The sequence below is a fragment of the Pteropus alecto genome, unplaced genomic scaffold (assembly GCF_000325575.1).
Source record: "Pteropus alecto unplaced genomic scaffold, ASM32557v1 scaffold7, whole genome shotgun sequence".
NCBI lineage: Eukaryota > Metazoa > Chordata > Mammalia > Chiroptera > Pteropodidae > Pteropus > Pteropus alecto.
The window spans coordinates 1,006,354-1,019,369 of record NW_006494614.1 but is presented as its reverse complement, the minus strand read 5'-3'; the positions used below and the strand labels follow the sequence as shown (position 1 = coordinate 1,019,369).

Genomic DNA, 13,016 nt, shown 5'->3' with positions numbered 1-13,016 from the left:
ATATGGTGAAGCAAGGATGTAAATTTTCCCTCTACCAAGAAATCGCCTAAGAAAAAAAATTTCATTTACTTACAAGTGAAACTTCATTAAAACCCTAAAATATGTCAAGCACTATTCTAAAAACTGGGGATAGAATGCTGAACGACAAAAATAAGATACTATTATTCTCATGAAATTTGCGTCCTAGTAGCAAAACACAAGCAATGAACAAACAAGTGACTATCAGATAGATAATGACAAATGTTATAAAGGAGTGACTGGGTAACAAATTAAGATTGGATGGTCAGTGAGGGTCTCATTAAGAAAATAATTTTTTAGGTGAGCTCAGAACAAGAGAGGGTCTCATTAAGGAAATAATTTTTTAGGTGAGCTCAGAACAAGAAAGGTCAAGACCGAAGAATATTCTCAGCACAGGAAACAGTGCAAAGACCCCAAAACAGGCACTAATCGGTAGGTTTGAGGAAGTGAGACAAAGCCTCGTGTCTGAAGGACTGTTAGTGAGGGCAAGGATGAGTCAAGGTCAGAGAGAAAGATAGAGACCAAATTACACAGGGCCAGAGTTCCAGTTTGAACTTTTTGTAGCTACAAACCTGAATTTGAAAAGTTTAAAACTATACTAATGTTAACTATGCTCTTTTAGTTATTAGAGTCTGAAATGCGATGATAAGTGTCAATAAGTAAACTCAAATGTTTTACTGAAAAGTCATTGTTTTTTTTGTTCCGTTTTCAACCTCGGAAAAGCAACCTGTGTTACATACATAGTATTACAATCTCTAATTATAATTTCCTTCGAATATAATTAACCGATGATCATGTTAGTGTGCAACAGGATTGAAACAAAGTTCAGCTTCAGTGCTGCCCCTCACTTTGTGTTAAGCTGGGATCTGTAAGAGACTGAGCTACTTGGATTTTTAGGTTCCTTCAAGGTACGTTAAAATTTTAATTTATCGCACCTCTTTACTTCAAGCACGACAGTGGTTTTCAAACTCTAAATTCCTATAAACCTTTCATGTTTGACTGTGTTATAATTACTAGTTTACTTCCACCTCTCTGACTTCATCCTAAGCTCCTTGTAAATAAGTGGGCCTATTTACAGGGGACTTGGAGGGAGTTTGAGGTGGTCTTTCATAATTATGAATAATTGCTTGGAAATTTCAGCCTTGCTCTCTATAGCATATTATTTAAAAGACTTCTATTTTTGAATCTTAGTGGTTCTTTAAAAAAATAAAATAAAACAAAACTATACCTATTTGTTTTGCAGCCTGCAATATATCTTTTAAGTCTTCATTTATACTTTGCATTTCACTCTTCTCCAGTTTTTCATTCAAAAATTTTACTATCTTCTTCCATGTCAGGTCCAGCCCCACAATTTGTTCATGAAGTTTAGACCGCTTCTTCTGAAACACATATCATAATACAGAGACATATTAGTTAAAGGTGTTCTCAAATCCATCATTTATTGTATAATTTTTCAATGCATTATACAACTTAGTACTACTCACAATTCAAAACTGTATCAATTCACGTCTAAATTTACAGCTCCCAAAAGTAGCCTTACTTAAATGGAATTTAAAATAATATCATTTGTTTAAAAGATGTGTTTAATAAAATCTTTTTTTTATAGTTCAATCACAATGAATAATCATTACGAAATTATTTTCACATAGTAAAGTAAAAAGGAAAATATTCAACATTCAGATAACAATAGGAAACATTCCACATACCTCTTTTTTATTTTTCTGCATCATTTTTAACAAAGTTTAGATCCTACTGTATATAAGAGCTTTATGTCATGTTTATTGATAAAAGGCATTTGAAGAAAATTAGATTTCTATGATGAGTTCAATATATTTAAATCAGCACTGCTTTCGTAAGTATGAGCCTAGAATAGGCATCGAGGAGATTCTTATCTATACACATTTTTTTCTTAAGATTATAAATTTTTCCATCCTCAAGAACTGACACAAAGGAATCAATTTTTTATTTCATGCCACTGACCTCTTGGATTAAACGTCACAGAGCCTCTGACCAAATGAAAAAGTAGTGGGCCAGATAGAAAACTGTAATTTTCCTCTTGGTTGGGCTGATGATACTACATAATTCACTATTACTTGCCTGCCTCAGTTTTCTAATTTAAAATTGAGCTAATTAATCTGGATTTAGGGGGAGAAAATGCGCAAATGTAGAGATGAAATAAAATTGTCCATAAGTTGTTACAATGGGTCACAGTTTATAGAAGTTCATCTGACTTTTCTCTCTTTTGTATATATTAGATATTTTCTAAGATAAGAAGTTAAATTGAAATGAGGCTCATTATATCTGCTACTCTCTTTCCACAGGCATGTGTGTCTGGGGTGAGGAGAGGATGTTTAAAAGCCTACAATAATAAATAAAATTACATGGGATACTTTCAAATTTTACAATCTTCTATTGTATCTCTAATATAAAAGCACCGGTAAGATGAGGAAAGGAAATAATTAAAGTTTAAAATAGCAATATTAATTAACTGTATAGAATATATCATTTTAAAATAGCAATATTAACTGTATAGAATATATCATTTTTATTGCTGTGAAATGTAAATAGCTCCTATTGTAAAGGTTGTTTTTCATGTAGCAAAATTCTGTATCACTTTTAAAGGGAAAAACTACCTAAATACTGTTACAAATCTTTTCTTTCTAGTATCAATCTGTAAGTGAAATTATTAATTATAAAACCACATATGGACTTAAACAATAAAATTCCAACCTACTAGGAAACAATGTTAATATTCTACAATAGAGTCAAATAACGAATCATCAAAGTGTTTTTTAAAAAAACAGCATAGGGCCAGTTCCTTCACATACTATAGTATATAGTTCATTCCTTCATATGTACAGTTCATATACCTTCAGGACTTTGAAGTCCACAACCAATTATAAGGACCAGACAGAAGTCAGTTATGATACCAGCAACAGAGTTTAAATAGCAAATTTCATATTTCCCATGTATGGTAGAGACATTGTTTCTGTCCATTAAATAAGAATTTTATCAGAGAACTAAAAACTTAAATGATCGAGGGATAAAAAAACACATTAAATTATAACATTAACTGTGGCAGGAACCTTAGCAAGAGAAAAATTAACAACACATTCAATATCATAGTTCGGATTATTCTTGTTGACAACACAGTCATAAGTGTTTAAATAAATATTCTCATTAGGACACATCAGTATACACATTCTCTTTCTTGGCAGAGCATCAAACAAGATTAAAACATGCCATTTTAAGCACAAAGAACTGAGAAAAAGAATGTCAAATATTTGCCCGTATGCTATGTTTATAATGGTTTTTGCCTAAAAAAATTTACCTTTAAGTCAGCCACTTCTTCATTATAATTGTCTTGCTTGGTGACATTTGAAAAGGAGCGCAAGGCTCCTGTGAGACGAGGTAAAGTCATCTATTACTCAATCAGTGATCCATGCAATGAGAAATCTGAAACTGAAACAAAACAAGATGATATTTATCTGTTGGGAGGAGGTAGGAGTGGTAATCATACTCAACAAATGGACCTGTACAAGAGAAAAAGAAACCAATTAGTTAAAAAGCAATTGCTACCAATGTTGAAAGATTCTCCTGACACGTTTCCTACCCATGGAATTTTTTTAATAATACACTGGCTATGTTTGGAGAAAGGAAAAAGAAAGAAAGAAACAAACAAACAAAAAACACTGTGTGTGGGTACTACGATAACATTTCTTCAAAATGAGTTCTACAGATTTCTAAGTACGGGCCTCAAATGTTGCACTTCTACTGACAATAATATACAATACTGAGAGAGAGTAAAGCCCTTGCCCATCTTTTCTCCAATTTTGTTTTATTCTCACTGATTTCATCTCACATTATTCCTTGCTTTCAGAGTTTCTCTGGCTTTTTCTCTTCTTGAAGTATCAAGCATGTTTCTACCTAAATGCATCTGTATTAGTGGTTGCCCCTGCTTAGAATGCTCTTCTGATGTTCATATAGCTAACTCCTTGACACACAGGTCTTGGTTTAAAAGATACCTCCTGACAGGGTTCTTTCATGACTACTCAATCTAAGACAGGGCAGCTACTCAGTTACTGTCTATCAAAGCACAAAATTTCAATTCTCTTTATAGCACTAATTAATACTTGACATTTACTTATTTATATACTTATTTATATGTTGTGTCACCCCACAAAGAGTAAGATTCATGACAAAAAATACCTTTATTTCACTGATCTCCCCTAGCTAATAGAACAGTACTAAAACATTTTTGGCACTCAATAATTATTTGCTAAATAGTAAAGGGAAGAAAAAGGGAGAGGAGATAATGGAACGGGGAGACTAAAGAACAGTAGAGGAAAGAATTAAAGCAGTTGGGGAAGGGGAGAACTCCCAGGGAAAGAAAGAAGTCAGATGACCTGACCTAATTTTGTTTACATGCTGACAATGAAAACAACTAACCTTCTAGTAAACAGACTAATAATATTTACTATGAGGAGAGTCCTTATCTATTGAATACTCTTAGAGGCTATCCTGGTTTAAGACTGCTTATTATAACAAAACTACAATCTACAGGTTTATAAGGCATGGCTCCCTGAAGAATGTCACATAATCTATAGAGAAGTTTCTAGGACAGTTTTCAAATAGGGATGATTCTGACCCCACGGGACATCTGGCAATATCTGGTGACATTCTAAGTTGTCACAAATGGGGGGAAGGGGAGTACTACAAACTTCTGGTGGGTCGAGGCCAGTGATGCTGCTAAACATCCCATAATGTACAACACAGCCTCCCCACAACAAAGAATTATCTAGACCAAAATGTTAATAGTACAGAACTTATAAAATCCCACTCTAGACTAAAATAGAGATGTTTTATAACCAAGGCACTTCCCACAGTGTGAAATGACCCATGAACCTCAATTAAGAGATCTCACTGATTCTTCTGAGTCACAGCATGTATCCAATGTGAGAAGGAAAGAACTAAGATGGACACATAGGCTGTCTCAGATCATTCCCTGCTTCTGTTCTTCTTGATTCCTTACATCCTTAAAGTTATTACAAAGCTTAATACTTGGAAAAATCTCTAACTCTGATATTAGAATAATTATATATAAAATATATGATGTTTGACAAAATAAGAGAGAATTAAAAAACAATAAAGAATAAGACAAGAAATGACTAGGCAAATTTGAAAATATAACTACTAGAAAGAAATAAAAATATACAGCTGTTAAATTTAAGAATCAATAGACAGGTTAAACAACAGATTAGACAACAGCTAAAGTGAAAAATGATAACCTGGAAGAGAGAGAGGTCTGAAGAAATAACCCAATATACTGTCACAAATAGATAAAGTATAGATTAAGCAGAACAAAGAGAAACAAGTCCAAATACATCAATACTCACAATAAATACAAATGAATTAAACTTTACATTCAAAATATTGACAGAATGAATTACTATATAGCAATCAAGTAAATTCTAGAGATACATCCAAAGCATGGGACAGAGAAAGGTTGAAAATTAAGAGATGAAATAAAGAGTTGCTGGTGGCTATATCAAAAATATCAGATCGGACAAAATAGACTTTAAAACAAAAAGTATTATTAAGGATAAAAAAGAAAACCTCTCTTCATAACAAAAGATACAGCTAAGACACAAAAGTTTTGAATTTATAGACATGCCCTGATGAAACGGCCTTAAAATAAATTAAGTAGACCTCCAGAAGTAAGTGACAAGTCCAACATTAAAGTGGAAGTTCAATAAGTGGTCAAACCAACAACAGCAAAAATTTCAATAAAGATACAAAGGACTTGAACAGTGAAGTCTTTAAGTTTAATTTAATGAACATATATAGAAACTGTACCTAATGATTAGAAAATACATATTCTTTTCAAATACATTAGTAAGGTTAAAATGGTCTATGTATATGAGGCCATAAAGCAAATTTCAAAAATTTCAAAGAGTAAGTATCATATAAATCAGATTGAGCAAACTTTTCCTGTATAGAGTAAATATTTTAGGTTTGAAAGGCCACTGTGCAGTCTCTGTCCTACATTCTTTGCTTTATTTTTATTTTTTTAAACAACACTTTAAAAGTGTAAAAATCACGCCTGGGCTCAGGGTGACCAAATCAGTAACCAATTGGTGGCAATAAAGTACAAGTAAGGAGCATAAGCAATATGGTGCTCCCTTAGTCTGTTTCAATCACCACATGCATCTCAAACTGTGAACATCTTGTTGCATTGCATGACTGCAATGTTTAAAACTATGTTCCCATTCTAAAAAAAATACACAACATGGCCATTAGACACAAGCCAACTTTTTAACATGGTTCATCTGAAAAAACTGATATGTTCCAAGTCTGAAGGAAAAACATGGCTGTGCAGGACATATTGAGAGACAGTATGTTGTGACAACCTGGTGTTCTCCAAAGGATTTAAGAGAAATTTTAAGTATTCATTTTTTTTCCACCCAACAAGTTCACTTTAGATCCTAACTTATTCTTAAGCAAGAAGCAAATACCCTTGATAATTTCCAATAAAATTAGGAAATACACAGAACATGGAGAACAAAGAAAGCAAGAAAAGATAAATACATGCATATATATTTTACATAAATCAAAATACATAATAGTTTGTTAAAAATAAAATTTACATGAGGTTATTTTCTAAATTATCCCCCCAACTACTTTACTTCAGGTTTCCCACTGAAAGGTGGGGGCTGAGGGAGATAAACCTAGACAGGCTCCTAACTAACTATAAACCAAAATGTCTTTGTACTACAGAAGACTCCCATAGTATATTAATTTTACTTTTAACAAAGAAAAGCTTTCTTTTAAATGCCCTTGGGAAACAAGTGGCTAGAATAACATATTGGCACCAGATGAGAACAAGAATAGTCACAAAGAACATCCCAGAAGGTTCAAACAAGCACATATATTACTCCAGAGAACTGATATCTCATTCTAGGTAGTGTGTATTTTATTTCTTCCCAGACTGATCCAGTGGAAAGGTCCTGGCTTGGATTATCATATGACACATGTATTTTGTGCCTGTTGTCAGCTTCATCCAATAGGAGTCCTAGGAGGGTAGGAACTTTGCTTCATTTACTATAGTATTCACAGGACCTAAAACAGTGCCTGGGGCATAGTAGGTTCTCAATATATATCTGTATAACGGCTGGATGGATGGAGTAACAGGAAAGATAAAGGGAGGCCACCAAAAAAGGGCAGTATTTACAAATCTGGATTCTCATATATATATATATTTTTTAATGCTTACAGCATCTTTATTTCAAGATCTCAAAATTTTCACAAAAAATAATTTAATTACTTGATTAATTTATTTCAGCTCTTAAGAGATAAGATGTTTTACAAACTAGGAAGTTTACTCAAACACAAAAGAAATCAAAATCTAATATGCTGTATTCAACTCATGATGCCATTCTTCTCCAAAGAACTCAATAACTTACATATGTAGAAATTTAATTCTAAATGAGTATTTGGGTAAGCATTTTCAAAATCTCAAGCCAATAAAGCAGAAAGCAAAAGCAAGAGTAAAAGAAAAGTCAATAGTTGCTAAAAACTAGGGTAGGAGTTGGCTCAGAAGGAAAATCACAATAGAAGAATGTAGGAAGAGTTTTCACTCACTTAACTGACATTTCTTACCTAGTATTTATACTAAATGCTAGACATCATGATGAGCAAAATAATCTGGTACCTGCCCTTGTGAAGCTCACAGTCTGGTGGGGAAGAGAAGCCAATTAAACAAGCTATGTCAATACAAAATAAGATCGCTATTTTAAAAGGCAGTAAAGAGTGTGATCAGAACACAGAAATAAGGTTGGGAAGGGGAAGCAGCTTTCCTATATCGGGTCTTCAAGGATGAAGAGTTGGCCAAGTAAAGAGAACAATGTATTCCAGCTGAGAAGTAAGAACACTTCACATTCAAGGAACTGAAAAGATAACGAGTGTAGTGGTCAAAGAATAATGTGACAAGAGGTGGAGCTGGAGAGGTAGGAACCAAGTCACGAAGGACTTTATAAGTCACATTGTTTAGAAATTATTCTAATAGTAAAAGAGATTTTCAAGAGTTTTTGACTTGAGCTGTGCATAATAAGGATTACTACTATGACTGCAGTGAAGGGAATGGACCACAGGAAGGCAAGAGTGGGAAAAAGATACTAAGAGGTTGTTATAGTAATCCAGATGAAAGAGGAAGATGATGGGTTCCTAAACTAAAATAATGGTACTTAGAGAAAAGTGGACGCATAGAAGTGATTTGATCAAATCTATCTGGCTTGCTCTGATTCATAATAAGGATTACTACTATGACTGCAGTGAAGGGAATGGACCACAGGAAGGCAAGAGTGGGAAAAAGATACTAAGAGGTTGTTATAGTAATCCAGATGAAAGAGGAAGATGATGGGTTCCTAAACTAAAATAATGGTACTTAGAGAAAAGTGGACGCATAGAAGTGATTTGATCAAATCTATCTGGCTTGCTCTGATTATCTGTATTTGGGGGGGGGGGCGGTGAGGACCAAGGCTGACTTCTACATTTATAGATCAGCCTGATGGTACAATTCACTGGATTAGGGCAGATATGTTTTTGTTTGTCTGTTTTAGGGGGCAGGCAGTGGCAGGAATATCATGAGTTCAATCTCAAACAAGTTGAGTTTGAGATGTATGACATTCAAGCTGAAATGGTCAATAAAGATTGAAAATTCAGGTGTAAAATTCAAGAGAGAGGTCTAGTTTAGGATACAAACATGAGAATCATGAGAAATATCATGAGAATAGTGAAAAGTCATCTAAGAATTTATGCGTATACTGAGAAGAAAAGATAGCAGGTGCAGGAACATAAGTCTTTAAGGAATAAATAAGGAAAAAGATCTATAAAAGATTTTAAACAGTAGGAGACCAAAAAAGGCCAGGGAAAAACCAGAAGTGTGGTGTCTCCAAAACCAAGGGAAAAAAGAGATTTAAGAAACAGGTACAGTCAACCACGTCAAATGCTATCAAGAAATGTGGTAAGATGTCTACTAGATTCAGAATTTCAGCAATGTTCTTCCGGTGTTCTATTTCTAATAAATACAAACAGAAGAGCTCTGAAAAACTGAAGTTAAATCAGTAACTCTTCAAACTCCCTAATAACACACTCATATTTTTTTTCTAAGCTGATGGCCAAAATCAGTGACTTAGGATACCAATTTTTTTCACTTTTTAAATCAGTTACAAAGCTTCTATTTGCTAACTTCAGGTTGGCTACACATAAGTATTTTTCCTTGTCTCAAGTCAATTCACTGAAGTCTCACAAAGCCAGCATCTTGACTATAGTCTCCAACAATACAGAAGTAGTGTATGTCTTGCTCCTCCCTGGTACCTTGCATGGTTCTTGGCCTGTGCCAAGGAACTCAATAAATATTTGTTTACTGATAGGTACTCAAAGCATTAATCTGTGAAGCTTTCCAGAAATAATTTGAGGTTAGTCCTTACTGCTCCAATCCCCAGAATACAGACAGTGTTAATATTTTTGCAAATGTTCCTTCACTTACTAAAGAATGCTCAGAAAGAACTGTTTAGTGAGCTTCCCTGGTGCTCAAGGTACTACTTGAAGCAGGTCTCATTTTAGAAAATGCATGCACACTGGAAAAGATGTACTGAAATTAATTTTGCAAACTTGAGTATCACCCTCGTATTAATTTCTTCTTATAAATCATTTATGTAGTAAGTTTCTTCAATCGATATGAAGGTATATTTATTTCTACTATAAGTAAGAGCAGAATTTAACATTTTTATATTGTTCTGTCTGATTAGCCTGTTAAGCATTGTATTCACTTTCAAGAAAGTAATTTTTCTAAAAAGAAGCTGTCTCATTGGTAAGCAAGGATTTCCTCTCTAGGAATGGAATGTACTGTTTTCCTTTTTCATATCCATATGCCATGTCTCTTAGCTACACACAACTGAGTAACTTGCATAGTCTTCGACTTAATTTCAAAACGATCTAGCAAGTCTTTGAAAATGCTAGAAAACATTAGCAACTGCCTCCCTGACTACTCCACAATCCTGAGACAAATTACCTTCCCTCCTTTGAAGTTCTGCTTTAACAGAATAGACATTATCCAAAATTAAAAAGCTCTTGCATGCACATGGTTTAATGAAGAAGTTCTTCAACAATATGAACTGGTTGCACTGGAATCACTGGAGAGTTGACTGGAAACAGACATTTCCAGGCATCATCCCAGAAATTTTGATTCATTAGTTTAACAATCTTTGGTTTAGTTATTAAATAACTTGGTGTGAACTTTGTCTTCTTCAAATATAAATACTTCTTGGCAATTATCTTATTAAATATTCTGAGAATGCTTACAGTTACCTGTAAATTTCTTACATAATACTAGGTTTTTAATTATGTACCTCTCCAAATTCCATTGTAATTTTTGATGTCAGTTCAAACTTTTGATAAGGAATGCAATTCCTCAGAATTCTCTTTGAAAAGTGAATCACAGACATGGAGGAAAATTAGCCCAAAACTCCAAAACCCGGAAGACAAACTGGGAATCTAATTTACAAAGGCCCCCCAAGACTTAGTCTATTTAAATAATAATGAAGCAGAATTACATTGAATAAGTAGAATAATAATAAAGAGAAATAAATTCAAATGCAAATGAGTTCAGCTAACTTCTCTGGGTATCAATTTTCTGATAATAAAATAAAGAGGGATTACAAAATTTTAATCACCTTTCATGATAAATAATCTGATTAAATCAGAATACTCAAACGAGAATTGTTACATGAACTCTGAAGCATACTTTCAGAAATAAGTTAAAACAACCTATAAAACAGATTATTATAGCCAACACAGAGCAGAAAAAATGAAACTGAACAAACTGTAGTCATACTCACACATACCTGTTCATCTACATGCAAAATGGAGGACTTAAATGAGATGGCACATGTTGAATGAACAGACATTTATACAGGGTCTGTCTACTATGTGCTAGGTATTATACCAGGCAAAAAATACAAGAAATAAGATCCATTCCCTATTTTATAGTATAATGTAGGAGACAGATACATAATGCCTGCCTTCAGGTGGTTACTAAATATATATTAGATACCTTACTTTCTCCTTCTCAGTAATTATGCACTTTTTCTTCCACAAATGTTTGTGTATGTTTGCTAAAATTTCAATTTCAGGTATGTATCTTCTCAAAATTGAAAACTGTTCCATATTATATCAAGACATATTTTGTACTGAAAGGACTGATGCTAACTATTTCCCCATGGAAGGAGTTATGGGGCAATAAATTTACTTCAATCAGTAAGTACCATACATGTTCCTGATGAATATGCTTTGTGCATGGAATTCTTATGAATTAAAAGTTATTAACATATAAACCAATGTAAAAACTGGAAAAACTCTTTTTTCCAGATAGAAACTGATTTTCAATTGTGAACTTTACAATTAAGCCAGCTATGCAAAAAGACTTAACTCTTAGCTGACAAAACACTGCCATGTATACTATTTGTTTGCTCAAAGGCCAAAAAAAAATCAAGTCATGCTAGTCAAGTAAGATGATCTGCTCCTCTTTCAATACTAGTTATACATAAACATTGACAATAACTTATTCTTGCAAAAAGTCTTGCTTTGTTCTAGAGATCCACAGTATGAAGAGGAACCCTAGAGTGCTGGGCTATAGAAAGTTCCATAAGCACCAACACTGTAACTCTTGAGTTCCTAGGCCTACCACAGTGCCTGACACACATGAAGACATGAATGACTAAACCATAAAAAATAAACTTCCTCAAGTAAGATTATTTAGCCTACACTTAACTGCCATCTCTACAGTGCCTTTTTCAATCCAAGACTTTTATTATAACCATCATTAAAAAAAAAAAATACATGGACAGCAAAATTCAGAGTAAAATGAAAAGCTGAACTTTCGACTTTTGATAACAGAAAAATGAAACATGAAACCTGGTGACAGAAACATTGGTTATTCAATCTAAACTAACTTATGGAAACACAAAACATGATTATTAGTTTGAACTGCACATGTGATTACATTCACATCAAACTTTCAGCTACCGCACTCGAATATTTTAATGTGTGATAAGAAGCCTATTTAAAACTTCTCACGTACCCACAACATCTCCCCAGCGCGCACCCATACACAGACTTATTTCAAAATGACATTCCTGACTCCTCGATAGCTAAATTTACTCAAAATTCACCATGGTCAACTCCCTACCCAGTCAATTTACTTTTCACTTCCTTTTACATGGAAGCAGATGTCTCTCTCAAAATCTATGTGAAGAAAACGAAAAAGTTACCAAGGTTTTGGAATAATAACAATTTTAAAAAAACAACAACAACGAATGAGAACAAATTACCCACGCACAGGAAAGAAAAATCACTCTATGTGGTCATCACGTTGTGGTCTAACACCTGGGCAACATGTGGCTCGGTTCAGTTTTTGATCCCCACCCCCACCTACAAATTCCACGAATAGGACGAGTCTGTCGGAGACTCCGCACACGTTTTCGGGCCCCGAGAGGGATGACAGCTCGGGAAGCGCCTCCGGACGGAATGAGAATCACTCGAGGGGCCATCCGAGTCGCGTCTTCCCAGCCTTCCGCCCGCCTCCCCCGGCCGCGGGGCTCCTTCTCCTCCTCCCACCTCCACTCCTCACCTCTCCGCCCAGGCTCACGCGCTTCGCATCACTCGGTCAACTCCTGCTCCGCGCCTCCCTCCCTTTCGGTTTTATTTTCACTTCCCACGCCAGGTGAGGAGTGGAGGGTCCGGTTGAGGATGCCGGCGGGCAGCTGCACCGCTGCTCTCGCGTCCGCACCCAAGGCTGGGCTCGCCGGGGTCGCTCCCAGTCCCAGGACACGGCGCGCGAGGACCGCCAGACGGCCCTCCGCCGGACAGACCCACAAACCTAGCAGGGAGGGACGGGGCGGAGCAAGCGGGACCACACACGTCACCCGCCTGCAGCGGCC

At 35.0% G+C, this 13,016-nt stretch overlaps 1 protein-coding gene across 2 annotated transcripts in view; it reads right to left on the bottom strand.

Moving 5' to 3' along the window:
* The window catches only part of ASCC3 (activating signal cointegrator 1 complex subunit 3), a 259,616-nt gene extending 246,628 nt beyond the window's left edge, over positions 1–12,988 (bottom strand). Inside the window, exons 1-3 of one of the 2 annotated variants that reach the window (XM_006926270.3) lie at positions 12,707–12,988; positions 3,350–3,480; positions 1,247–1,397 (exon numbers count right to left, since the gene is read on the bottom strand). In XM_006926270.3, coding sequence (XP_006926332.1) covers positions 1,247–1,397; positions 3,350–3,439 — 241 coding nt within the window. In that variant the 5' untranslated portion in view covers positions 3,440–3,480; positions 12,707–12,988. The remainder of the gene's footprint in view (positions 1–1,246; positions 1,398–3,349; positions 3,481–12,706) is intronic. The other variant, XM_006926271.3, reaches the window with a different exon arrangement.
* Between the last annotated feature and the right edge of the window lie 28 nt (positions 12,989–13,016).